At 44.4% G+C, this 27,430-nt stretch overlaps 1 protein-coding gene across 1 annotated transcript in view; it reads right to left on the minus strand.

Moving 5' to 3' along the window:
- The window catches only part of SYP (synaptophysin), a 32,821-nt gene extending 6,387 nt beyond the window's left edge, over positions 1–26,434 (minus strand). Inside the window, exons 1-5 of the mRNA XM_020792943.3 lie at positions 26,293–26,434; positions 19,339–19,404; positions 7,147–7,271; positions 4,771–4,969; positions 1,848–2,039 (exon numbers count right to left, since the gene is read on the minus strand). Of these exons, the coding sequence (XP_020648602.2) occupies positions 1,848–2,039; positions 4,771–4,969; positions 7,147–7,271; positions 19,339–19,404; positions 26,293–26,310 (600 nt within the window). The 5' untranslated portion in view covers positions 26,311–26,434. The remainder of the gene's footprint in view (positions 1–1,847; positions 2,040–4,770; positions 4,970–7,146; positions 7,272–19,338; positions 19,405–26,292) is intronic.
- Positions 26,435–27,430: the final 996 nt, after the last annotated feature.

A 27,430-nucleotide genomic window follows, 5' to 3' on the forward strand; every position in this document is an offset into this window, starting at 1 on the left:
TTATGAAAGAGAAGCTAGCACAGAAAACACGAAAAAGTAAAAGTAGCAAAGTACATAGAAAGATTAACCTTAGGTACATCCCTTCTGCTTTGCTGAAAGCTGCTGGAGAGGGGTGGGTGGCTGGCTCCTGGAATCATTAAGTTTGCAGTGTTTTCCTGTCATCTAGGCCTAAGCTGAGGTTCAAGGTTAGCTGCCTGGTGATAATAGAGTATTCCAAAGGGACATATCTTAAATATGTTTACGCTTAGTTTTTTTGGTTTCTGCATTTTGCCAGTTATTGAGATATAAACATAGAGAACTTGGCTAGAGGAGCATAGATATGATTAGCAAGCAGGTACACAATCAATTATAGTATTAAAACACAATGGATAAAATCCAGAAAAGTTACACTGCATATGGCTGTTAACATAATTGGCCATGCCAGTTTTTAAGGAATTGAAGAGTTTCCAATTAACCCTCAATCACCAAAAGGTCCCAATACTCCTTTGGGATCCCTTTATTCTTTAAGATGCTATTGGGGCCTGGGGGGGGGGAGTTTTTCATTTTTTAAAGTTGCTGCTGGGGGGGGCGATTTGACTGGTGATTTGGTAATTCTTAAAAACTGGAAAAACAACATACAAAGGAGAATATGAATAAAATGTGCCACATATGGAGAGAAAGGCCTTTGCTCATTTGTTTCCTTGCACAATGATACAGTAACAATTTCCTCGCCCCAAACAAGAAACATAACCCACTTCACACTCATTCCTCTGATAAGATATTCTTGCAATTAAAATTGGCTTCGCTGATTATTCAGTTAAAGTATTAAAAAGATTAATGCAAGAAGCCAAATTAATGCTGTAGTCCTCTGCGCATTTATTTGGGAATCACAGAACTGTAGAGCTGGAAGGGATTCCTCAGGGTCAACTGAGTCCAGTGCCCTACAGAAGCAAGAAATCCGCCAGTAGAACTACCTTGACAGGTGACCTCTGATGAAGGAGAATCCACCAACTCCCAAGACAATCTGTTCCACTGTTGAAGAGCTCTTTCTGTCAGGAAGTTCTTGCTCATGTTTAGTCAAAATCACCACTCTTGTAATTTGGACTCGTGATTTTGAGTCCTGTCCTCTGGAGCTGGACAAAACAGGCCTGCTCTGTCTTCCACAGGTCAGCCCCTTCACATATTTGAAGAGAGCTATCATGTCAGCTCTCAGTCTTCTCTTCTTAAGACCATGCTGAATTCCCTCAACCATTCGCCACAGGGCTTAATTTCCAGTCCTTTTACTCTCTGGGTGACCCTCTTCTGGATATGTTCCAGCTAGTCAAGATCCCTCTTCAACTGTGGTGCTGAGAACTGGGCACAGCATTCCAGAAGAGATCTGGTCATAGCAGATTAGAGTAGTACTATTACTTCCCTTGATCCGGACATTATCTTTCTATTGATGCAGCCTGGTATAGCATTGGCTTTGTTTGCTGCCATGTCACACTGTTAACTCATGTTCAGCTTGTGGTTTACTTACTGTATTTGTACATTTCATTTTTTCCCCCACTTAAGTGTAGGACTTCATATTTTTCCTTGGTTGAAACTCGTTTTTGTTTCTTTTGCCCCAGTAAGCCTCCTTCTGCGTAAATGTGAATTATTTGTAACCCTAAGTAATTTCAAATTCTGCATGAACACACAAAAACTAGAGGAAGCAGATATATGCAGGAGCACACCTTCACACATACCATGAAAAACACACACATGTGCATATCTACGGTAGGACAGATCAATTGCAGACATTACCAAATGTATACTTAAAATGCACACATATCATCATGTCACCACCTGCATGCAATGCCCCCTTATAGTACAGGTGGAGGACTAACCACAGAGGTGTTGAGGCCAGAGGTGACCGGTTCCCGTATCTCCTTGCACTTGACACTTGCTTCTCTGCACGCAGTCACGCTTTTGATCACACTGTCTGGGTCAGTGGCTTCCTTGACATCCGAAAGCCCCTTGGCCCAAGCGCTGGAGCTCACCAGCCACATGAAGGCAAAAACAGCTGTGACGACAAAATCCTGGAGCGAAGATAAGGCAAAGATTAATTACATCTAAAAGGCTAAAGGGGGAGGGGTCTTCAAGAAAACCTACTGACTCTGTGCTCAGACCTGAACCAGGAGATAAGAAAGAGGAGGAAAAGCAGGGCCTGTCCTGCCACGAGACAGAAATCTGAGATGAATAGTATATGCCCTGGTAATCTCCTGGTTAGACTACTGCAATGCACTCTACTTGGGGCTATCCTTGAAGATGACATGGCTGCTGATGCAAGTACACTATGCAGCAGCTAGAGAGTGGACAGGAACATCTTTCAGAACCAGCATGACACTGATTCTGAAGGATTTGCACTGGCTGCCAATATGCTTCTAGTTTGAGTTCAAGTTATTATTGACAATGACTTGCAAAGCCCTATCCAGCTTGGTACCTTGATATCTGAAGGCACACTTCTCCTTATAGACGCCTGCCAGATCAGTAAGATCTGCTGGAGAGGCCCTCCTCCATGTCCCACCACAGAGAACTGTTCATTATGTGGAGACATGAGGAAGGGCCTTCTCACTTGTAGCACCCCAGCTGTAAAATCCTCTCCTCTTGGAGGCTTGACTGACACTGATATTGGCCTCATTTTGGTGCCAAATCAAATGGCCTTGAATGTTTTAATTTTCAGTCATTTTAAACTGCTTTAAAGGTTGTGTTTCTGAATTGTTTTATACAGATCTGTAACCCACCCTGGTATCTTGATATAGGGAAGGCTATGAATATTAGTTATAAATAAATAAATAAATAAATAAATAAATAAATAAATAAATAAACAAACAAACAAACAAACAAACAAACAAACAAACAAACAAATAAATAAATAAATTTTGAGTGCCATGAAAAACTAGCAGATTGCTAGTTGTTTGAATTGTTACTACTATATTTTCTCTCTAAATATGCAAAATGTTTCTTCAGAGATTTTTCCCCTTCCCTATATAAAAATATCTTTCTAGTTTTGACTATGATGAACTTTAACTTGGAGAGCATGAGGGGAATTGTCTCCATTTGCTACTCTGCCTCAGGCACCAAACTGTCTTGGGCTGGCCTTGAAGCGTAGGATCCTATAGCGCCCCCTAAAGATGGATTTATTCATTCCATTTTTATGCCACCTTTCTGCCAGCAGTGGGACTCAAGATGGCTCACAAATCATTAAAAAGGAACAAGACTGAAAAACAACATATACACAGATATTTTATTTATTTATTTTTATTTTTATTTATTTAAAATATGTTAACTCCAGCTTTCTCCTCAAAAGGGCCCAAGGTGGCTGGGTATTAAAGTTTTAAAATTAAAGTTTTAAAATTGCTAAATAAAGGAACATTAAAATCATGATATAAAAAGAAATTAAGAAATATTAAAACATGAATTTTTAAAAGGGTTTATTGACAGCAAATGTCAAGCAAAACCATTCTTTTTAAAGCAGGTATTTGGCATCTAAATTCAGACACAGTATGGGATGGTGGTTGGCAGTTACAGTATTTTAACAGTTATTTGTTTTCATGATGCTTTAATAGGTTTTAATTCTTCTTTGTTTAATTACTTTTTATTGATAGATTTATTATGCTTCACGTGCCTGTTTCAAATGTTGCAAACCATCTCGGGTTCCTTACATAGGGCGAAAGGTGGTATACAAATATATAAGCAAATGAATTAAAATATATGATATCTCACCACAGGCATAAACTCCATTGGGTAGGCTTAACGTGCCTCCAGTGGTTTTGAAGTCCCAGATGGATGGAAAATCAGCTCATTTATCCCTTTTGTTTCTCAGTTTTTGGCTCTCCAAATAATTTGGGCTTCTACTCCCAGAATTTCTGGCCCTTGGCTGTGCTGGCTGGGACTTCTGGGTACTGAAGTCCAAAACATCTGGAGGGCCAAAGAATGAGAACCACCGGTTTATCTAATGGACTCCTTCCCCAGGCGTCATTGGTGGTTGCCTCCTACTTGGTGCGCCACAAGTGGACTATAATCCAACAATATGTTGATTTTCAAAAACAGGTGAACAAAGCCTCATTCAACCTTTGTACTGTATTTCACGTAATCTAGAACAGGAGTGGGAAAACCTGGAGGGATCTGGTTTCTACCCACCACAATCCTGTCTTGGCTGGCTGTTATCCCAAGGGGTGGGATACTGGCTGAGTCCTGAAATCGGACCCTTAGCTAGTGCCTGGAAGTAAAAGCTGAGTGTCCTCTCTCACTTTCAATGTCTGGGGAAGACAAGGGAGGAACAAGGCGACTGAGCGAAAGCCTTGAGGCCATGGATCCATTCATTACCCTATAATCTCCCTTGAAGAGGAGAAAGGCTGTGCCTGCAAGGCCCACAAACTATGGAGCCAAACATGGCCCATCGGTCAAATCTTCCCCATCTTTGCTTTGGCTATCAATTTCCAATGTTTATGGTCATGAACAACACCCAAGTTTGAGGGTGTGATGTAGAAAACTCAAATGCTTTTCTTCCCTTTCATGTGTCAAAAGATTTGTTGCTCTTAATGTTAGGCACTCGTGATGGTGCTCTGTTTCGTGATACAGCCCAAGTAACACACTTCCAGAGTGTCTCCGCTTACCATTTTCTTGTCACTAAATGATTTGTTGAGGAGAATTAGAAGACCTTACATAAGGCACTTGCAGGTTTTTAAAAAATTATTACAGTATTTAAATAGGTCCCCGTGCAGTCCCATCGGTCTCCAATTGTACAGTGTTGTGTCAGACACTCACAATCATGGGGCCTTTGTTGTTCTCCCTATATTTGTCCTGCATGAAGACGTAGACGACAATGGTGCCAAGGGAGTAGAGGAAGGCAAAGACCGCAATGGTGACGAAGAATTCGGCAGAGGAGGAGTAGTCTCCGATCAAGAAAACCTTCTCCTGTTCTGTCCCTTTACAAGCAGGAGCATCAAAATAGACCTGGTGAAGCCTAGGAGGAGAGGAGAACGTTAAAAGGTATTAGAGGGGTCTACACGGGAGGGGCAGCGATTACAGGGAAGTTGCATGTACTCTGTGGGTGGTTGGGGTTTTCAATTCTGCATCAAGCCACTGCAAATGTTGTTCCAAGAAATGTTTGATTTTGCAACCTAACTCTCTCTCTCACCCACCCACCCAGGGTGCACAAATGGCCTGTTTCCTCTGTATTCCTAAAGGAAAATCAGGATAGGGGTTCGTGAACAATACAGAAACACAAAGAGGCAGATTTTTCATCTTTTCCAATTGCACTAGAAATGGAAATCATTCAGTGAAATTGATGTTGGCTCAGGACAGACCAAAAAGTACATCTTCATATAAATATTTGATCATTTTTATAGACATTGCCTTCACCTGATGTGATAACCTATCCTACCTCTACGTGAGATGATGGGTTAAAAAAAAGATTTGAACTAATATGTGGAAGAGGTTAGATCATAGTATAAAAACATGTGTTAGAGATAGTGGCCAGAATCCTGCAAGTTATCCCCACTGGCATAAATTTCAGAGGCAAATAGGGAAGTCAGCATAGGCATTTCCTATCGTACCTCAGTCACATGACTTGGCCCGCAGTAATAAATGCCTATGTAAAGTTCTTAATTTACAACAATCTGCTGCTAGTATTTATGCTGCTAGAGTTATTCTAGTTTATATATTTTCCAGGATTCTGGCTGATAGCTAAACAGAACCCTTCTGCTCAGAGAAAGTGAGCCCTTGAAGACCAACCGCTGAAGAGGAGGACCCTCATCTGCATGCCCTGCTGATGGGCTTTCCTGAGTTTACGGCTGACCACTGTTGGGAATGGGATGCTAGACCAGGCGAACCCTTGATCTGTTACATCAGGGCTCTTCTATGCAAATTGAGCAAGACTAATTCACTCTTCTCTGGCTAGTCTCAGGGCAAGGACCATTGGAGCCCTAGGAAAAGTTAGGTCTGAAGATCCTTGTCCTCACTTCTTTCAATGGATCGAAGGGAAAAGGAATAATAGCTCAAATAAAGACTTGAGAGGCAAGGCAAGGCCCATCTCTTGTTGTCCTTGGGGGTAGTGTAGCACACAGGTGGGCAAAGTGCTGCCTTCGAGATGTTGCTGGACTGTTCATGCTCACCACTGGCTATGTTGGCTGTGGCCGATTGTGGTCCCGCAACCTCTGACAGCCTGTCCTATGCCTATTTTTGCTTTATAACATTCTAGCCGGAATCTGGGGAAAAAATGATTCCAGGCAAGCCAATCTGTTCCTGTCTCTTTGAAACATGAAACTAAGAGATTTGTTTTTAAAAACCGCAATGTTTACGCTGAGTTAACTGATGTTCTGAATGAAGAGAAGCCCCTCCCATGCCCCCCACACGCCCTGAATTAGCATCACTCCCACCCAACAGGAAACCAAGGCGACACCTTGTTTCTAGTACACTTTCAAAAGCTGCTGAAGGATCAGGGCCCTGATCCACCTATTAATTATGGCACACAGAGAGGATGCGTGCAGACAACTGCAAACAAAGATTTCTGTAGAAAAGATGGCCAGGGAACGTGTAATAAGGAGTAGTAATTATAGCAATACTAACAGCAACAACTACTAGTAGTATCTTCATCATCATCTGATTAACTGCTGTTTTCTTGTAAGATCTCTTCTTACCTTCTGTGCACAGATCATGGTCTGGTCCTTGGAGAGGCGGATTCTTCCCGCTCTTTGCCCCGAGACTGCAGCTTCTGCACGAACACCTTGCCCCCTTAACCCATCAGTCATTAGTTTCATGGTGGACTTCAATTAAAGCTCTATTCAATTGTAGTTTAAAGCATGTGTTGAGGGAAGGGTGTTCATCCCACCGCTCTCGAACATACTTTTAAACACAGAAACTCAACGGTCTGAAGAAAGGAAAGGATGTTCCACCCAAGTAGCCTCTCCAGCAGAGCCAAACCCCTTCCTCACCAAACCAGGCTTCTGGCTCATGCAGAAAGGCTACCCTGGCACACCAGTCTTCCCCTTCTCCCAAAGGTTGTGTTTCTGGGATTAAGGAGAAAACGGAAGGGGTGGGTTTAGGAGGTTCGTCCAATGCCCGTGGGCGCCGTACGCTTTAAAGCGTGACCAAACTGGGCTCCTGAGTAAAACACAGCTAAGGGGGGGAAAACCAACTCACCGGAAGGGATAGGAAAACTCCACCTCTATGCTGAGATCACTTTCATTCTTGTTGGGGCATTCCACGCTCAGGCAGAATTCTCCGGTGTAGCTGCCACATGTGGCAAACGCAAAGATGGAGAAGAACTGTGGATAAAAAAATGAAATGAGAGTGAGAGAAATTGAGAATATGATTCCCGACGTTGAAGTTTTTTTAAAAATCAGTTTCCTAAGCAATGACTTTCCAGATTTTCTCATTGCACAGAACCAAGGCTAAAATGGCTGAAGAACCTAGCGGTCTGGATGAGGAAGGAGGCTGTTCTCATCTGCCAGCTCTCTGTTGCACCCGATCTTGAGTTGCAGTCCTCACAACTGCAGTGGGTGGGGGGTTGGGAAAGGATGATCTGAATCTTCCCAGGAAGAGTAATTCTATTATTGTGAACCATACTATTATGGTGATCACATTCAGCGTGTGATCTTGTCGCTTGTCATCTACCTCCTTTTTCTTTATCCAAAGAAGTAGTCGTCGCACCCAATTCTTCTGATAAAACCGGTTTATTGTTTAACATAGCTTCATCAATTTGTGAGTCTTGTTTATCATCATCCAACTTTAACAATAAATCATAAGTCTTAACATTATTAAAACTCAGTACATATCTCTTCACAGTACAACAGGGAATAACTGTTAACTTTGTGGGACCATTTGGGTCTAGCACCCATCAACCCAGGCGTGTTCTCAGCCCACTTCAAGTTTGTGGATTTGTTGAACTTCCCTGGTGTTCCCCTTTTATTGAGCCATGCATCGTTCTCCGGCGGGGTCTGAAGGGGATTTCTCTGGACCCACTGTATATCTCTGCCTTTCTCTCCTCTGTTCTTCCCTCTTTGTACCCCTTCCTTTGATTTCGCTCCTCAGTCTCCCCCCAGTAAGGTGGCTTTCTATGCATCTGTCGTCTCCGTTCCCTTTCAGCGTACTCAGGAGGCACTTTGAATGCTGCCCACTCTCCTGTCCAAGGGTCTTCTTGGATCAATTCTACAAGTTCTTCTTTTTCCTCTCCTTTCTCTTCTCTTCCCCAACATGCTTCTGCCTCCACCCCATCCTCTTCCTTTACCACCTGATTTGCACCCCCTTCAGTCTCTTCTTTTATTTCTATTTTACTTAATTCCTTTTCTATCACTACTGTCTCTTGCGCATCTGTCTTTATTTGAGAGTTGGGCGGTACACTCTCCTGATCCTGGGTGAGTTGGTTCTTCGCCTCACACGGAGCGTGCTTGGTCTTAAACGGGCAATAAAGACTCATTAAATTTACAAAAGACCTGCTCCTCTTGGTGAAGACAAAACCTGTTAGAAATGGTTCGTTGATATGGATTGGTATAGCAGACCATCCATGCATGCATGTGTGCATTCATACTTCCTCTCTTTCTCTCTCTCCTTGGGCTTTGGAGAAATGTCATAATGAGTGCCTATATTTCAAAATGTACTCGCAGACTATTACCCATACCAACAAGGATTTTAGGAAAGTATGTCATTAGACAAGTTATAAGCTGTTGGCCTGATAAGAAATGGCATTAACATCAAACATATTTCATGGCTATGTCAATTGTTGTACAATTCTGAAAAGAACTTTCAGAAGAAATTAAAGTTGTACTCAGATGTGATCTCCCTTTAAACCTCCCATCTTATTTTATTAAGTAACAAGAATATGGTCCAAAGGAAATGAGGCTGTAAAATTGTAATTGATACGTTTCTTGCATCACGTAACAGGGATGCCGGTTGCCAGAAGCAATTTGCAAAAACTAAGCTGTGACTAAGGAAGCAGAGTGTCTGCATACAAATGTACATACTTATGAACAGAGGTTATTTGAATGTCTCTCTGTCTGGCTGGCTAGCTAAACCTTAGTTTGTTGGAATCTATTTATTAGATTTTGGAATATCTTAAACTTTATGAAAGTATTAAATAGGAGGTTTGGAAGCAATATATTTGAATCCAGGTTTAGTCATATTTAAAGTAGACCCACTGATTTTGAGATTATGTTTTGTCAAGTCACATCTACCTTACAGCGACCCTAGTAGGGATTCTGTGGTCTGTGAGATGTTTAAGGAGTCTGTTTTTACCGGTGCTCCTCCGCAGTGAATTTCCATGTCTGAGCAGGGATTTGGACTTCTTGTATATTGCTCTACCCACCACAACAGACTGCCTCCAGTCTACTCTAAATATGAATAAATGGGACTCTAATCCTCTTTTTCCTTACCATATTTCAGTAATGTTAATTTTTAACTCATGTCTCTCTGAAACAATCTAGGTTTTTAAAAATACTGTCTTTTTATAATGATCTTGTAAAACCACAGTCACTGGTGTGCCTCTGAGGCAGGTGTCTCCATGGCAGAAGTTTCCATGTGCTTCTTATGCCCTTTCATCTTCCCAACAGGAAAAATGTCAAATATTGCACTTGCTTTTAAAAAAAAAACATCTACAGCTTTTGTTTTTAATGGTTATTGACTGAGTACTGAATCAGAGACCTAAAGGGGCCAAAGGTTACAGGTAAAGGTGATCCATAACAAGTGTTTTTAATGTATGAAAAGTGTTCCTGGGAGGGCTCTGAACAGGGCTGGAAAAACGGTCAGGTTGTATAATCGTTCTCCCTGCCAACCTTTTCTCATCTCATTTTGTCTCTCCTGCTGCTGCTTTCTGCCTACCTTGAGGGAGAAGATGTCACACACAGCTTGCCTCTGACATAAACCTGTGGATCTGAGTTTTCTTTTTAGAAAGAACCTATTTGTAATTATTATAGACAGAAAAGAGAGAGAGTGAAAAGCTATGGGACAGATGCTGCAAACCTACTGTACATTGCAAGCAAATAAATCAGATGTATAAATAAATTTAACAGGTATCCATGTATCCTAAGGAGTCCAGTGAGTGGTTGTTTGCTGAGGTTTGTGAAAAAAATGTATGAGATATCTCTGACCTGCCTCAGTCTCAAAAGTCTAGATCCTTGTTTCATTGGAGGGAAGGAAGGTTTTTTTTTTATGTATACAGGACTAAGTTTTAGAATAGGGGACATGTGGCCCTTCAGCTGTTGTTGGGCTACAACTACATCATCTATTACTCTGGGCTGTCCTGTTTGGGATAGCAGAGGTGGCCAGGGAAACCACACCCACCCTGTTGTAAAATTCTTGCCCTTCTGTGATTCCCACTCTGATAAAGTTTGGATTCCTTTGTAATCCCATCCGTTCTGCTAACAGGTCATGAACGGCCCATTTCCATCAATCTCTCTTCCCATTCCCTTGTGTAACCAATGTTATAGAAGTCCTAGTCTTCCTCTGCATGACATGGTTGTTCTTGCCAATACTTGGAGGCAGGACTTCTGTCCGCCTTTTATTTAGCTAAATAAAACAGCAACCATTTGAACTCTCTCGTGTCAAGGTTATGGGCATTAAAGCTTTGACTCGCTATTCCGGAGACTAGCTCCTGGTTTCAACATAAAAGACATGTTCCAGCGATGGTACGTTTTTTCAAAAACACACCACAAGGAAATTCTTCCTCCTTTGCACTAGCCGAATTCAACAGGTACAACTCTTCCCAGAGTGGCGGGGACCACGCTGTAGGTGTCTGGCACATCCATGTTAAGCCTCCCAGAAATAAAGAGGTGTCAGCTCTAAGTCAGCACTAATAGGGATGAATATATGGAGATTCAAAATCCAGCGATGAGAGTTAAACAATACTCAAAGGGCCTGGGCCTGCAGGGACCAATCAGGTTTGCTTTCTCCCCTGTTCAGAGTTTCGATTTCAACACCAATCCATCCCGAATAAGAAGAATTTTGTCAATTTGGGTGAAAACAAACCAAAATGAAACTTCCATCTGCTTTAATCAAATCAGGTGCTTCTCCTTTTCCAGCACTTAATACAATGAAAGCTAGTGTGAGGCAGTGATTAGCATGTGGGATTGCAACCGGATATCAAGGTTCTAGTCCTGATCAGGCAATGAAATTCCGTTGTGACCTTGGGTCGGTCACTCGCTTGCTTGCTTGCTTTCTGTCTGGTCTGCCATGGAATGCCTTGTATGCTGCCTTGACCGGAAATGGATCCAGATATGTGCCACAATAATAATTATAAGCAACCACATCCAGGAAGTGGAGGCTCTCATGGAAGTAGGTCGGTCTCTACCTTCTCATCATCAGGATGCTCGTCCTGAAGTCCTGTTTCATTCACAGCATCAAGGAGGAAGAGGGTGGGGGGTGGGGTGGGGGTGCGGGAAGGAGGAAGCCAAAAGCAACCTCGGTTTTCTTTCGGCCAGCAGGGGGCACTGCAAGGAGCAAACCGGCAGATGGTTTCTGTCCAGCTGGGTCTGCCGCCTGCTCCCTTGTGGAGCTGCGGCGCCCTAATCCCAGCCAGCGGGTGCGGCGGCGGCGGCGGCGAGGGAAGGAGGATTTTGGTTCACGGTCATCACGGATCAGCTGAGAAGTGTGCGATCAAGGATATTTTTAGAGCAGAGCAGGAGCTCGGTGTAGAAAGAGGAGGGAGGGAGGGAGGGAGAGCCGCTTCTCTCCTCCCGCCTCCAGCTTCTTTTAATCTCTTCCCTCCAGGGGCTGAGCAAGGACCAGATATTAACCCAGCCTGACCCACTTTGCCGTCTGCCACCTCCGAGGAGCTGCTCTGCGTCAGCAGCCCCTTTCCCTGCCTCGGCTCGTGGCGGAGCTCAAAAGACCCCCCCCCCAAGGGAGCCCAGGAGAAGAGCCGGGCGGTAGAGGGAAAGCGAGCCTCCCTCACTTGGAGGGCGGGGGCCTTCTCGGGTCCCACCCCCACCAAAGCAGGGACCCTCGTGGACCTGGTGCAGGGACCGGCCCGCCTGCTCGGCTGGCAAAATCTCGACGCCTTAAAAATGTTTGAGTGTTGGGGTATTGGCGATGCTGGTGGAGGACGGCTAACACTTTAGGAAGCCATAGGAAGCTGGGAACGGAAACTGCTCAGTTCACCTGGGGAAGGGGCACTAGCCTCTAAATTCGTCATTGCACATTTTCAGTTTAAAGATACCGTGTTTCCCCGAAAATAAGACAGGGTCTCATATTGGTTTTTTCCCCCTCCAAAAATGCATTAGGGCTTGTACTCTTCCAAACATGCTGGGTGGAAACCCTCCCTCCTTTCACTCTTCTTCAGTTAGGCATGTCTGGGAATTTTAAACCATTAAACAAACTTAGGTGTTTTTTTCTTTTCTTGATGTGGCCTGCTGTTTCTGTGTGTGCCCTTCATTTAACTGACTGTTAGCATTAGGTCTTGCCTGTATATAGCAGTTCTCTACAGTTTGCCACCCCTTCATGGATTGCTGCCTTGTCGTGGCGAAGGGGCTTGAGTAACTCAGGGAAGCTATGGGACACCCAAGACGGACAGGTCTTAGTGGAGAGTTCTGACTAAACGCAATCCACCTGGAGTAGGAATTGGCAAGCCACTCCAGTATCTTTGTCAAGAATGCCCCATGATCAGAAACAAAAGGCTAAAAGATATGACGCTAGAAGATGGGCCCCTCGGGTCAGAAGGTGTCCCACACGTTACTGAGGAAGTGCGGAGGACAAGTACAAGTAACTCCACAGCTAATGAAGTGGTTGGGCCAAAGCCGAAAGGATGCTCAGCAGTGGACATGCCTGGAAGTGAAAGGAAAGTCCAATGCTGCAAAGAAAAATACTGCATAGGAACCTGGAATGTAAAATCTATGAACCTTGGGAAGCTGGAGGTGGTCAAACAGGAGATGGCAAGAATAAACATTGACATCCTGGGCGTCAGTGAACTAAAATGGACAGAAATGGGCAAATTCAATTCAGATGATTATCATATCTACTATTGTGGGCAAGAATCCCGCAGAAGGAATGGAGTAGCCCTCATAGTCAACAAAAGAGTGGGAAATGCTGTAATGGGATATAATCTCAAAAATGATAGAATGATGTCAATACGAATCCAAGGCAGACCTTTCAACATCACAGTAATCCAGGTTTATGCTCCAACCACCAATGCTGAGGAGACTGAAATTGACCAGTTTTATGAAGATTTACAACACCTTCTAGAAATGACACCAAAGAAAGATGTTCTTCTCATTATAGGGGATTGGAATGCTAAAGTCGGGAGTCAAGAGATAAAAGGAACAACAGGAAAGTTTGGCCTGGGAGTTCAAAATGAAGCAGGGCAACGGCTAATAGAGTTTTGTCAAGAGAGCAAGCTGGTCATCACAAACACTCTTTTCCAACAATACAAGAGGAGACTCTATACATGGAAATCACCAGATGGGCAATACCGAAATCAGATTGATTATATTCTCTGTAGCCAAAGATGGAGAAGCTCTATACATTCAGCAAAAACAAGACCTGGAGCTGATTGTGGCTCTGATCATCAGCTTCTCATAGCAAAATTCAAGCTTAAACTGAAGAGAGTAGGAAAAACCACTGGGCTAGTCAGGTATAATCTAAACCACTGGTTCTTAACCTTGGGTTACTCAGGAGTTTTGGACTGCAACTCCCAGAAGCCTTCACCACCAACTGTGCTGGCTGGAGTTTCTGGGAGTTGCAGTTCAAAAACATCCGAGTAACAAAGGTTAAGAACCACTGATCTAAACCACATCCCTTATGAATATACAGTGGAAGTGAAGAAAAGATTTAAGGAACTAGATTTGGTGGACAGAGTGCCTGAAGAACTTTGGATAGAGGCTTGTAACATTGTACAGGAGGCAGCAACAAAAACCACCCCAAAGAAAAGGAAATGCAAGAAAGCAAAGTGGCTGTCCAACGAGGCCTTAGAAATAGCAGAGAGGAGAAGGGAAACAAAATGCAAGGGAGATACGGAAAGTTAGAGAAAACTGAATGCAGACTTCCAAAGAATAGCAAGGAGAGAAAACAGGGCCTTCTTAAATGAACAATGCAAAGAAATAAAGGAAAATAATAGAAAAGGAAAAACCAGAGATCTGTTCAGGAAAATTGGAGATATTAAAGGAACATTTTGTGCAAAGATGGACATGATAAAGGACAAAAATGGGAGAGACCTAACAGAAGCAGAAGACATCAAGAAGAGGTGGCAAGAATAAACAGAGGAATTATACAAGAAAGATTTGGATATCCATGACAACCCAGATACAGTAGTGTGGTTGCTGACCTTGAGCCAGACATCCTGGAGAGTGAAGTCAAGTAGGCCTTAGAAAGCTTGGCTAACAACAAGGCCAGTGGAGGTGATGGCATTCCAGTTGAACTATTTAAAATCTTAAAAGATGACACTGTTAAGGTGCTACATTCAATATGCCAGCAAGTTTGGAAACCTCAACAGTGGCCAGAGGACTGGAAAAGATCACTTTACATCCCAATCCCTAAGAAGGGCAGTGCCAAAGAATGCTCCAACTACTGTACAATTGCACTCATTTCACACGCTAGCAAGGTTATGCTCAAAATCCTCCAAGGTAGGCTTCAGCAGTATGTGGACCGAGAACTCCCAGAAGTACAAGCTGGATTCCGAAGGGGCAGAGGAACCAGAGGCCAAATTGCTAACATGCGCTGGATTATAGAGAAAGCCAGAGAATTCCAGAAAAACATCTACTTCTGTTTCATTGACTATGCAAAAGCCTTTGGCTGTGTGGACCACAGCAAACTATGGCAAGTTCTTAAAGAAATGGGAGTGCCTCACCACCTTATCTATCTCCTGAGAAACCTATACGTGGGACAGGAAGCAACAGTTAGAACTGGATATGGAACAACTGATTGGTTCAAAATTGGGAAAGGAGTACGACAAGGCTGTATATTGTCTCCCTGCTTATTTAACTTATATGCAGAATACTTCATGCGAAAGACTGGACTGGAGGAATCCCAAGCCAGAATTAAGATTGCCAGAAGAAATATCTGAAGCTCAGCATCAAAAAAACTAAGATCATGGCCACTGGTCCCATCACCTCCTGGCAAATAGAAGGGGAAAATATGGAGGCAGTGACAGATTTTACTTTCTTGGGCTCCATGATCACTACAGATGGGGACAGCAGCCCCGAAATTAAAAGATGCCTCCTTCTTGGGAGGAAAGCGATGACAAACCTTGACAGCATCTTAAAAAGCAGAGACATCACCTTGCCAACAAAAGTCTGCATAGTCAAAGCTATGATTTTTCCTTTAGTGACGTATGGAAGTGAGAGTTGGACCATAAAGAAAGCTGTCCGTCGAAGAATTGATGCTTTTGAATTGTGGTGCTGGAGGAGGCTCTTGAGAGTCCCCTGGACTGCAAGGAGAACAAACCTATCAATTCTAAAGGAAATCAACCCTGAGTGCTCACTGGAAGGACAGATCCTGAAGCTGAGGCTCCAATACTTTGGCCATCTCATGAAAAGACTCCTTGAAAAAGACCTTGAGGTTAGGAAAGTGTGAAGGCAAGAGGAGAAGGGGACGACAGAGGATGAGATGGTTGGACAGTGTCATCGAAGCAACCAATATGAATTTGACACAACTCCGGGAGGCAGTGGAAGATAGGAGGGCCTGGAGTGCTCTGGTCCATGGGGTCACGAAGAGTCGGACACGACTGAACGACGAAACGACGACGACAGTTTGCCTTATTATGATTGGTGTTGTAACAAAAGTTACAAGCCACTAAGCATTCAAATAGAAGTAAGTCCTGCTGAGCTTCCTCGGTCTTACTCCTGAGTAGCCATGCATAACATTGTGCTGGAAATGTAACTCGTACTTCCTCACTGCTCCATTTCTATAACTGGGGTCTGTACCACACGCTATAGTAGTATTGACTGTCGTGTCAAATCTGTAGCAACTGAGATTATGGATTGCAGCTGCATTGAATACTAGAAAGACTCCAGGTCTTGTGAACAAAAATATTGCAAACTTTCCTGCTTCAGGTCTGCAATGAGAGGTTGCTACACTACAGTTGCTCCACACTAATCCAGGGAAGTGATCTGAACACCTTTTGTTGCATCAGAAAAAAAAGAAAGAAAGGTTCCAGCCTCGGATTATTGGTTTTGAGATCTTGATTCTGTTTAGGTTTTAGGCATTAACCATTTGTTTACATTTTTTTAACATTTGATTTTAATGCCAAATCTATACCACTCATTAGTTCTGCTAATGAGGCAGACAAGAATGAGACTTCTGGTATATTATATAGAGTGCCTTCCTCAACTTCTCCCCCCCCCTTTTCTGTAATAAGCTGCCACCAACTGGGCATCTCCCCATTGTGTTATACTACAATTCCCACAATCCCAGAGCCACCAACAGGAGCTGTGGGAGTTGTAGTCTGACAGCTGAAGAGCACCTAATCAGGGAAGGCTGTTCAACGAGATGCCCAAGGCCTGATTCTGTGAAGGGCAAAGCAGCCTGACCAGGCTGGATGTTTCATCTTTTGCACTGCTTCAAGGTCTCACTAGCACAACAAAGCACCCAGGAAGCTGAACCAGAGCAGTCACCGTCTGACCTGCTGCCTTAACAGAGCCCCACACTGTGGAATCTGGGTGCAGCCAAGAGACAGAGAGAATCCATCAGGAGATTTTCCTATGCAAGTTGGCCTTATTATTATGCCTTCCTATAGCATCTCTTTATGTCATTGAAATTGGGGGGGGGGCTTTCTCACGGATTGTGCCTTCTTTTAACAAGGGGAAGTTCTCCCTTTTAAGCATCAAAATGTCCATGCTGCTCCTAGCATTGTTAAATTTGGTGGAAGGAAGCATTCACTTTCAGATTAATTATACTTTGTCTGTACTTGGGGCTCCCAACAAGCATCCAGCTTAACAGGCCACCCTTGGCATATGATGAGAATCATTGTGGTACAGAGGTTAGAGTTGGAAGGACAAGTACATGGCTTTCCAGATATTGTTGGACCTCATCCCATCATCAAGCACCATCGGCTACACTGGAATGGGAATAAAAGTACCACATCTGAAGAGCTATACATTCCCGTTGCTAGGTTACTGCATCAGACTGGGGAGCCATAGCTTCACATCAGCTGTGGAAAGGGTTGTCACTGGTATAGCATTACAGTGGAAGTGGACCACCACATAGCCTATCATTGTTTAGTTTCTTGCAGGAAAGGTGGGGTTGAAATATAATAAATGCTGAATATTTAGAGAGTAGACTGGAGGGAGAATCTGTCAGGAGTTCTCTTACAGAAAATTCAGTGAAATTAGTGGGATTTATCCAGGAACAAACATGCATCCCTATGGATCTTGTGCCACTCCTTCCACAGTACCCTCCTTTTTTTTTTTTTTTTTTTTACTTTTTCTTTTCACTTCTCTAGATTTGCCTGGTGGTTTGAAAAAGAACAGAAAGAGCAGCTTTTGTTTTCAGTGCATCCAAGAATGTAAGACTGTTTCTTCCGAGGATAACTTTTTGTACGGTTGAGATGATGTTGTTTACTACAGTTTGTGCTCTTTCTAGGGTGGGAATTGTCTGGTCCTGCTCTGGGAAGTATATGTTTTTAAAAGAACAAGAAAAGCTGTTAAGTCATAACCCATGGGATTCACCAACTGTTTGGACATGGCTGAGTTCACAGAATGGCATGCTAGTTTTCCATGATAACTATGAATTTTGGTGTGTGTCGATAAAGACTAATGTTTATAGATAGATGCACACTGAACTAGATTTTAAAACCAGAATTTGGAAATACCTGGGGGTGGGGGTGGTACGGTCCAGGAACTGTAATCCAAGGAAGTAATTTTTAAGTGCTGTTGCCTGCATATATTAATAACCCCTCCCCCAAAATCACATTCAGGTGTGAACATTGACTGTTTTGCATGAGTTTTAAAATGTTTTTTCCCCGACTTGTTGACATTCACCATTTACTTCACTGTGATGCGTGGAAGGTTCTTGCCAATAGCGACACAAACATTTAGAAATCAACCACCATGAGGAGGTATGATAAATATACTTCAGGCTGGCACATGGGAATATACATTGGCATCCTTGATCCTTAGTGGCATGCCATTGCTGTTTCCTCTGCTTCAGCCAGGAAAACATACTCAGCTTTGATGTTTCACTCAGTTCCTAATATGTTCTTCTTGCCTGTCCTTTCCCAGGGTGTCTTCCCTATCTGAACTAGGGTTACGACTCCCCTTTGACAGTTATAACCCCTCAGAACACCATCCCTTCTGCTAGCATCGCAGTTATGTGCATGTTAATATCTCTCTGTTTTTCAAGACTTCCTGCCAGGTTGCTATGGTCACAGTGACTATGCCAGCTGATAAAAAAAAAACAAAAACAGCCTGACCTGTTTCTGTGCCTTTAAAAGAAACTGGCCTTTTAAAAATCATCTGAGGAAGCCTCGTGTGCTTTCTGCCTGTGGGTTCAACTATGACTTACAAGCACAGGATCAAGGCTGGTGTACCAAGGAGGCAAATCTTATGACAGACTGGTGGCGCAGTGTTAAACCTTGAAGTCCAGGTCATGACAATTCCCAGGCTCCCAAGGAAAGTCCCCCCCCCCCCAAATGAGCTGGATGTGTGAATCCACATCACAGAAACCATTCTAGACACTTCTAGCTCCATCTGGAGAATTGTAACTTGTAGCTTGTAACTAAACCAGGCCATCATTGCTGATTTAAGATCAAGATGAAGCCAAGGGATCACATCAGGGATGCTCACTATAATATAATGCTGATGGGGGAAAAAAAAGGAAGCCTGGGCAAGGGAGGGGGGCAACCGCCGGTGATGCACAGAGCCTATGAGGCTTTCCAGATGTCAGAGCCACCAGCTCCTTCCTCTTGCTGCTGGTGAGTTAGGGCTGTGTTGCGTGAGGGAAGGGTTACGCATTCAGGTATTTGGGAACCATCTTTCTTAGGCAGACCTGTTTTTCTTGGGTTGCAAGACCACTCAGGAACCTGTCTCCTAGCACGTCTTGGCACCGCGCAAAGAGAAGTGTGATTTTGTCAGGGATGAAGAGCAGCCTCAGGGCGGCCAAAAGGCAAAAGAGGGCGGGGCTCCTGCACCTCTGAACAAGTCAGTAGAAGTGGGAGCATCACCAGGTGTGGCTCCTCATGACAGGCGGGGCTGTTCCTCTGATACAGCCTTGTTCTGGAATGGACGCGGTCCCAATTCCAGTCTCCACTGAACCCTAAAACCCACTGGGAGATGTTGGGGTTGTCATATATGCTATCAGTGGGGCCTACATTCCAAGATTGCTGTTGGGAGATATATTAAGATGCGAGGAGAGAGAGAGAGAGCCATGAAGGAGCTCTCAATGCATGTTAGGAAACTGGGATCTTGGACTCACCCATTCTAGCAACTTTACAAAGCCCAGAGGCTCCTTGAAGATTCGGAACTGCCCAACGGCTACAAGCTGTGGAAAGAAAAGAGAAGTTTGGAGTTAGACATCTCTAGACCTTAAGAAACACATGGGTTCTCCATCGTTGACTTTGAACCAGATCCTCTGGCCCAGTGCCATTTCTTTGCATGGGCGATGATGACCCTGCAATGACACAGGGGTTCGAGGCCTTTTAATTAGAGATGCTGGGGATCCAAATGGTTGCCTCACAGATGCAAAGGAGGGGCTGCCTTACTTGCTCAGCTGAAGGTCTTGCTCCTTTTCCTTTCCATTAAATCCCAGTCCCCTCTGGTAACTGTGAATGGAACTACATAGTAGTCAGCAAGCCTTCTTGCTTTTCTCCTCTGCTCTGATTCATGGAGTCCCCTTCCTGTGAGCAGGACCTCAGTTTTCAGTTTGATTAGCCCTGCTGACGAGCAGAGAACCTACTGTTCCTCTTCACCATGATTGGTATAGATCTTGTTTAGAATTTTTTTCAACTGTACTTGTTGTCCACTCCCCACTTCCAAGAAAATGGAGGAAAGGGATTTGCTTCTGGAATCGCACAAAGAAGTGTGAACGTCTCACTAAGTTCTCATCGTTTTTGCCCAAGCCCTGGCCCTCCAGGCTGCGCCACTCATATTGCAGCATGGCATACCCCCATATCTTATCCAGGAAGTCCTGATTTATATGGCACCCTGTATATACTTGTTTGTTTTCTAGGAGTGCCTTTCTTCCCCGCAAAAAAAGCAGGACCTGCAGGTTGGCTCACATAATATTTGAAATATATCGTATTATAAAAGCAATCTCAAAATGCAAACCACTAAAATAAGGGCAGGAGGGAATTGGGGTTATGTGAAGGATTAAAACAATTATTTTAGTAGGTGCTGTGAAAGCACAAGAATAAGTATATTAAAATAATGGAAGCCTGCTGTGACACCCAAATAGTGTCTTTGTGGCTTAATGTGCTGGTCTTTCTTTCAGTCCACACTTTTTGATTTTATATATATAAATATATAATCTCTCTCTCTCTCTCATACATGAAGTCATGCCATATATGTGTGTCTGTGCCTCATATACTGTACGTAGGTATATGTGTGTGAGAGAGGGGGGTGTCTGTTATGCATGTGTATGAGTGTCCGATCTACACCTGCCTCACTTCTAGTGAGATAACTCATGCAGAAAAACAAGAGGGCAGACTCTACTTACACCCTTAGAAATCAAATATTTATTCAGGCTTCCTTTTTGTTGTTGTTTCCTTCATTTTCGTTTGTGTACAATATATGTTGTTTCCATGCCTTAATAAAACATTCTAGTTCAAAGAATCTGTCAACAAATACAGTTTCTAAAATGGAACATAAATAATGATGTAAGATTCTTTACTTCATGATATAGGCGGATGCCTAATCAATAGGCCAGTAGTAAGTTAATGTAATACTGTAATTGTAATAATCCAAACAAAACGAGCTGAAGAATTTTAAAGTTCATTTTATTCAGGCTAGAGAGGAATGTGGCTTCAGTTTTAATCAAAGAAAAAAAAAGAGATTATTTTGGGATGACAGCTCCTAGAAATACCATAGCTAGCATGGCAGTGGACTATGGAAGCTGTAGTAAAAAAAAAAGCTGTAGTCATCTCTGCCTTTAATTTAGCTGTTAGTCTCTTCACACAGTTGCATCATGGAAATTAATTAAGTTAATTAGTTTTAACCCATAACTACTGGGCTGGGCTGGCCAGGCTCCATGGATAGGAAGCTTTCTAGAGAGAAACCTCTGCTTTTTTTCAGCCTGGTGGCTAAGGAGGTTGTCTGTGTCCTTTTTTGCACATGCGCATGTGTGTATGCACACTGGTGTGGAGGCAAGTACAGGACTGGGCAGAAGGTAGACCTGAATCTATTAAAGGTCTCTGAGCTGGTAGGTTTGGCGAATTCGATTCTAATTGTTTGACATCTTCCCCATCTTGCTGTAATATTGAAGGAGTGAAGAAACCTCAGGAAGAGATTTTTGTGCAGAAGGAAGGGACGTGTGCCCATCAGTCCTGGTACCCATAATAAATGTGTGGGGTCAGAATAATTCCTTCATTGCAAGTCCATTTATTTTCACCCAGCTTTACTTGGTGGGATGGACTGGGTAGCTCGGTGTTTGGGAGTTCGATTCCCTGCTGTGCCTCCTGGGAGAAGAGCCGGCTTGTCTAGCTTTGGGCAAGCTGCACAGCCCTAGGGCATCCCCAGAAGAACGGAATGGGAAACCACTTCTCATGACTTTATACTTGGAAAACCACGGACGGGGTTGTCGCAAGCAAGACTCGGCTTGACGGGACACAAGGATTAGTTGTAGTTGGTGGAACTTGGATATCTGGTAAAAATTTGATAGAGTATTCAGCACTGATGTCTACCTGCGCTGCTGCAAGAGGGGTATGTGGGTAGGCATGTCTGCCTTTATTGCTTTAGCCAGGAATAGGGGTAGCAAGTGAGAACATTTACCAGGCTTTCCACAGTTTCCAAAGGCCCACCACCTGCCGTAACAGATCTGAAACCTTTCTTTGCCCACATAGAGACAACATGGGGAGAATTAACCTCTTATGATTTGAGACGACCCCTTGCAGATGCCCAAGGGTCTCCAAAACCAGCCCCTGTGGATTGCAAAGGTTCAGTTCTCTTATCTTCAATTAGTTGTTCTTATCAGATGTACACAGGTGGCAGAGTCCTCCTGCATCCTGCTTTAATCACATAGGACAGCCCCCCTCCCTCCTTGACTCGAACGCAGCCATCTCTTCTTTTGCAAGGCAATCCCTGGAGTTGCCAATTGGTTGGGCCTTTTATTGGAAAGAGCAGGTAGCCAATCACTTCTCAGTTCTGACTTTGGATCCTATGTCTTCTTTCTCATCAGAGTTGATTCCATCTCTCCCACTCCATTATCCTTCTTAGAGGGCCAGTTTGTTTGCTTTGGCTATAGGGGTAATCTGAACCCAGGGCACCAGTATGTTGTTGTTGTTTTCCTTCAAAAGAAGCTAACCATACAAGCCCCTCATCACCCACCCATTATGCCATAAACAATAAAAACACGACACTGTTCTCACAAATCACACAGGATCCTCATGCCAACACGTGCCAGCTCCCAGCCTCCAAAAACTTTAGGCCCAGATGTTAAATGCTGCACCTGGCAATACATAATGGTGGCCGGGATCATCATCATCATGGTTTTTTCCCTTAAATATCACCCTGATCTGGAAGAAGGCCAGAGAGAAGTGCATCCTCTCAAATACCACAAAAGCAATGCAGGATGCACCCCTATCAGATGTATACATGTGTTGTGACCATTCTTTCTGTGTTGCCACTCATGAACTCCACAGAGAAAAATAAGTTGCAAGACAGATAAACCCCTCCTACAGTACAGAAAGAAGGGTTGCAGGAGATAATGAAATCTATCTATGAAGAAGAAATACCTAGCATTTCATTCAAAAATGCTTTATGAATATTACAGTACCTTGGTAATACCTAACTCTTTTCAGATAAAACTGTGTTAGTGTATATTGCAGGCATGAGCTGAGGGAGGGGGTCTGGCCAAAACGACCATGGTGTGTGTGTGTGTCGGTGCCTCTAATAATGACTCTACAGTACTTGGGGCTTTATGTTGCATGGCATAATCCATGTCAATACGTCCTCTGTTCCATGGGATTTACCCATAAGTCAGTGTGCATCGGGTGATGTCTTGAAGGAAAGGAAGACATAAATGTAGCTAATACAAAAATAAACAAATGCCCCTCTGAATTTTGTAACAGTAATACAAGCCACGTCACTATCTCCATCTACACAAATATCACCACCATCGCCCAGTTCCAAGACATCCCTCCACACGCTCTTCTCGCCCTTCCACCGAGGCTCGGCTGAGAGCCCTGTTCCGGTGATGACACACAGGCATCCTTGATCTGCACACTCTCACAGAAGCACTGCGACACCGCTGCCTACGCACCTCATCCTCCGGCCACCACACACCCCTCTCTTGCCTGCACACAAAGCTCTTTCTTGTTTGCAAGCCTCTTGCCCCAGTTTCACTACCACCATAAAATAAGCCTCCGTTTCACCAAGGTTCGCCGAGACCAGTGTCCCCTTGGCACCCATCAAAGGCAACAAAACAGCAGCAAATCCTCTGTTTAAAAACAGGTCTGTAAGCGCAGGTTGGAACCTCTGGAATTTCAGGGTTGCCTGTCTCGCTGTTACGATTAGGCCAGCTTTCGACTCAGGCCGTCCAGCACGAACATCCCTCTCAAGGCAATAATTCTGCATCTCAAGCGTGTAATCAAACTGCTACAAACACGGAGAGCTTTTGAAAAAAGAAAAAGCCAGAGCTCAAAGCAGCAGAATTAGCTGTGCAGTAACTTTAAAAAGTCAAACAGGGCCGTTAGTTACTCTTGACTGATAAATCCCCTTGGTTTTTTATTGAAATTCTATTTAGCAGGCCCTATTCTTTCTTTCTGTTACTTCCCAGAATATCTAAGAATAAATAAGAGGGAAGGAGGGAGGGAGGAAGGATCAATCTTAAACTCTTTTACTTTGGGGTACACACCAGGAAGCTTTCTTCCAAGTAAATACAGTATTCAGATCTCTATCTATCTATCTCTCTCTCTCTCTCCAATAGCTACCTGTGTAGATGTTACAAAACTCAAGCATTTCATCCAAGTAATGTTTGCATTTCTGGAATTATTACCATTCTTATCATCATCATCTTCGTCATTTATTATAATAATAATTAATTATTATTATTATTAATATGCCGCATTTCTCCCAACAAGGGACCCAACAAGAATTGCTCTCTCTTGCTCTAAAATCTTGCCCTAATTGAACTGGAACAGGGCTCTCAGCCTAACACACACTGCACCTCCTTGGACTCCGTCTTCTTCCAAAACTCTCTCTTTCTCTCTTTCTCTCTCAGGCCAGCTTTAGACTCAGGCTGTCCAACACGAACATCCCTCTCAAGGCAATAATTCTGCATCTCAAGTGTATAATCAAACTGCTACAAATAACAAGAGGTTTTGAAAAAAAGAAACAAGACTTTCTTCCACCTTCCTGGAACATTTGTTCCATCGTCTCTGCTAAAATTACACGACATAGCACCTCCTCCGCCAGGCAGCTGCTGTAGTGAGTTAAAAGCAAGGCACGCACATGCACGCACAACACACTCTGCTCCAAAAGCAACACCCCACACCCTATCAATCCCTCCCCTCCGGCAAACTCTCTTTCTGCATCTGCTCCAGGGAGCAGAAATTAAAAGACACCCCTAGGCTGTATTTTACCCCTGCCTGCCTTCTTGTTCTTATGGCATGTGACTGCTTGAACTGCATCCTTCCAGTCTTGCTTATGTATTGACAGGCATCCCATCCTGCTGCAAATGTGTGTTGGGGGGGGAAGAATAAAAATGAACCCCCATTGACCCCACCCCTAGCCAGTCCCCAGTATCTCTTGCTGTGCTTCCCTTGGTCTATGCTTAGCCTTCAAAGTTCTTCTGCGGCCATGTTGATGATCTCCTCTCCTCTTGCCCCCCCCCCCCCGCCATCAGCTGCAAACAATAAAGGCGCACTTTGCTGCTCTAACCTTCCCCATGCCTCCCTGTCACCCCCCAAGCCCTATTTCTTGCTAGTTTGCCCTACAACTCCGATGGGCAGCAACCACTATTTGTCAGATGTTTTCTCCCCATTCCTGCCAGCAAACCCATCCTCTACTGCAAACGAAAGATGATGGTGTTGATGATGACAATATGCAAATCAGCTCATTTTCCTCAACATATCCTTTCAATACACTAGTGTTTTTTTCTTCTTCAAGATCCCCCTCCCCTTTTCTGTAGCAATAGATAAGAGATTAATCCATCGTCTCCATCCTGGTTCCTAGTTAGTGTGATAATGATTAATCCCCTTCCACTCTTTTCAACATTGCGCCCCCCCCCCAAAAAACGGACTTTATGCCTGCATGGGATTATTGACCCACATCAGTGCAGTGGTATTGACCGCTGACATTGTTGCCCCCCCAATCTGTTTACTTTAGTAGAGCTAATGAAGTGTTTTCCCGTCTCCCCCACCCCACTCCCTCGCGAGCCTCCCCCATCCTCTCCAGCGTCCTCCGGCTCCCCAAATGCTGGACAACGTTGCGTAGCTTTACTGCATCACCCCAGCCATTTTGGCTCTTTATTCCGCACCCCCCCTCCCGATCTGCTGCAATGACTGGAGGCAGAATCTTCTAGCTCGGTCCCCCCCCCCCCCCAATCTTTTACAAGACCTATATCAGATTTCCCTCTAAAAAGCCGGTTGCACTTGGAAAAAAAAAGGAAGGAGGAGGGAAGAGGATCGACGCCAGCCATCAATCCCCCTCTCTTATAATATACATTATTTTCTCCTTTCTGGAGGACAAAATAATTTATGGATCTCTCTCAGCGCCTCTCTCCTCTACAGCCCCGATTCCCCGGGGCCACCTACCCCCCCCCCAAAAATTCTGCTTCACTGCAGCACAAGATTTCACAGTCTTCTTTCGGTCTCCCCCCCTCCGCCCCCCATCCTCCGATGCTCAGTGCCTTGGCTGGACATTGCTGCAATGGGACTTGTTTTCAACGCAGCCCTTCTCCCAGTTCACCCTCTCCTTCCTCCCGACCCCCAGGAAAACCGGGGTTCCTGCCTGTCTGCGCCCCACAGGCTTTGCAGCAGCGGACGCCGAAAGGAGAAGGCGCATCTCGCTGCGCCTAGAATAAATCTTGATGGGGATGATGAGATTAGGCTCCGGGGAGGGGGAGGATGTTGAGCTGAGAAGGGTGGCTGCAAGCAAGGCTGGCGCGTGGGGGGGGGGGGAAGGGCAGCCTCTCTGAATCAGCCCCCCCAAAGCGTAGGGGGAGCCCACGAAGCCTTGGGGAGCTGTCCCCGGTGTTGAAATCCTCGCCGCTTACCTGATTGACGACTTCCATCTTTGCTTGGGGAAAGCGAGGGCGACGCAGCAGAGCGCAGGGAAGGTTGGGGCGGGCGGGGGGAGGGGGAGAATTTTATCTGGAACAGCCTGTGAGGGCGTGGCCAAAGCCGAGGTGGGGGCAGGGCGAAAAAATCGCGGTGGGAGGAGACACCAAGAGCCAGGAGGGAGGGATAACGTCAAAAGTGCTGGCATGCGAAGCCAGACTGGGAGCCATGTCCCTTCTTGGCAACAGGAGAGTACCATTGGAATGGGAAATGGAGTTTGAAGCTGGCAGTGGTGAAAGTTGGCACCCCTTTGTAACTGGTGGAAGGTTGTCCATTCTGTTTGGGAACTCTGGCCAAAATTAGCACAACCTCGACTGGGCATCTGTTTACAGAACTGCAGCCATGTGTGCCTGAGTTTTTCCACAATAACAGGAAGAGAGGTCTCTGCCCCAGGAAGCTTACAGTCTGAAATCTGACACAAAGAGCAGAGCAGAGGGTGGGTGGGAAGTGAGAGGAAAGGCCAACAAGGAAACGGCAGCTGTTAGTTTCTGTAGGAGTTGAAGGCTAAACATGCTGTAGAAAATGCCTAGAATGGATCCTGTGATAGCAGGCACTTCTGTGTTGGGGGGGGGGGGGAAGGAAAGGCTCCATAAATAAAAGAAGAGAAGATTCAGTTGTATATGAGAAACCCATGTGCTAATCTACAGTATATGTGCAAACTTTAAAAATACAGTAATTGCTATCATATGAATAGAAACACAGTACACACACCATAATGGAGAAGATGGTGGCCAGCTGACCAGTTTGCCTGCTGAGTCTGCTGTTTGGGAGTCCACTGTTGTTGAGGAATTTCAAAGCCTTTTCATCCCCTTCATAATGGTTCATTGTCTCTATAAACTGGACTTGGTCTGGAGAGCCCTCCAAGGAGAAGGCATCTGTGAGTCAGATCAATGTTGGGAAAACCCCATTCCCCTTTTTGTTGCCCCAAAAGTGGAGACAGGCCTTCTTCATAAATGTTTCTTTTATTTTCAAACACCGGAGAACCATGAACAACAACTTCAGTTGGACCAACGGGTCCCTCAGTTTCTCTACATTCAACATAACAGTCCCTTAACTCGGGCGTCGCAAGAGAGT

Source organism: Pogona vitticeps, chromosome 2 (genome assembly GCF_051106095.1).
Source record: "Pogona vitticeps strain Pit_001003342236 chromosome 2, PviZW2.1, whole genome shotgun sequence".
Taxonomy (NCBI): domain Eukaryota; kingdom Metazoa; phylum Chordata; class Lepidosauria; order Squamata; family Agamidae; genus Pogona; species Pogona vitticeps.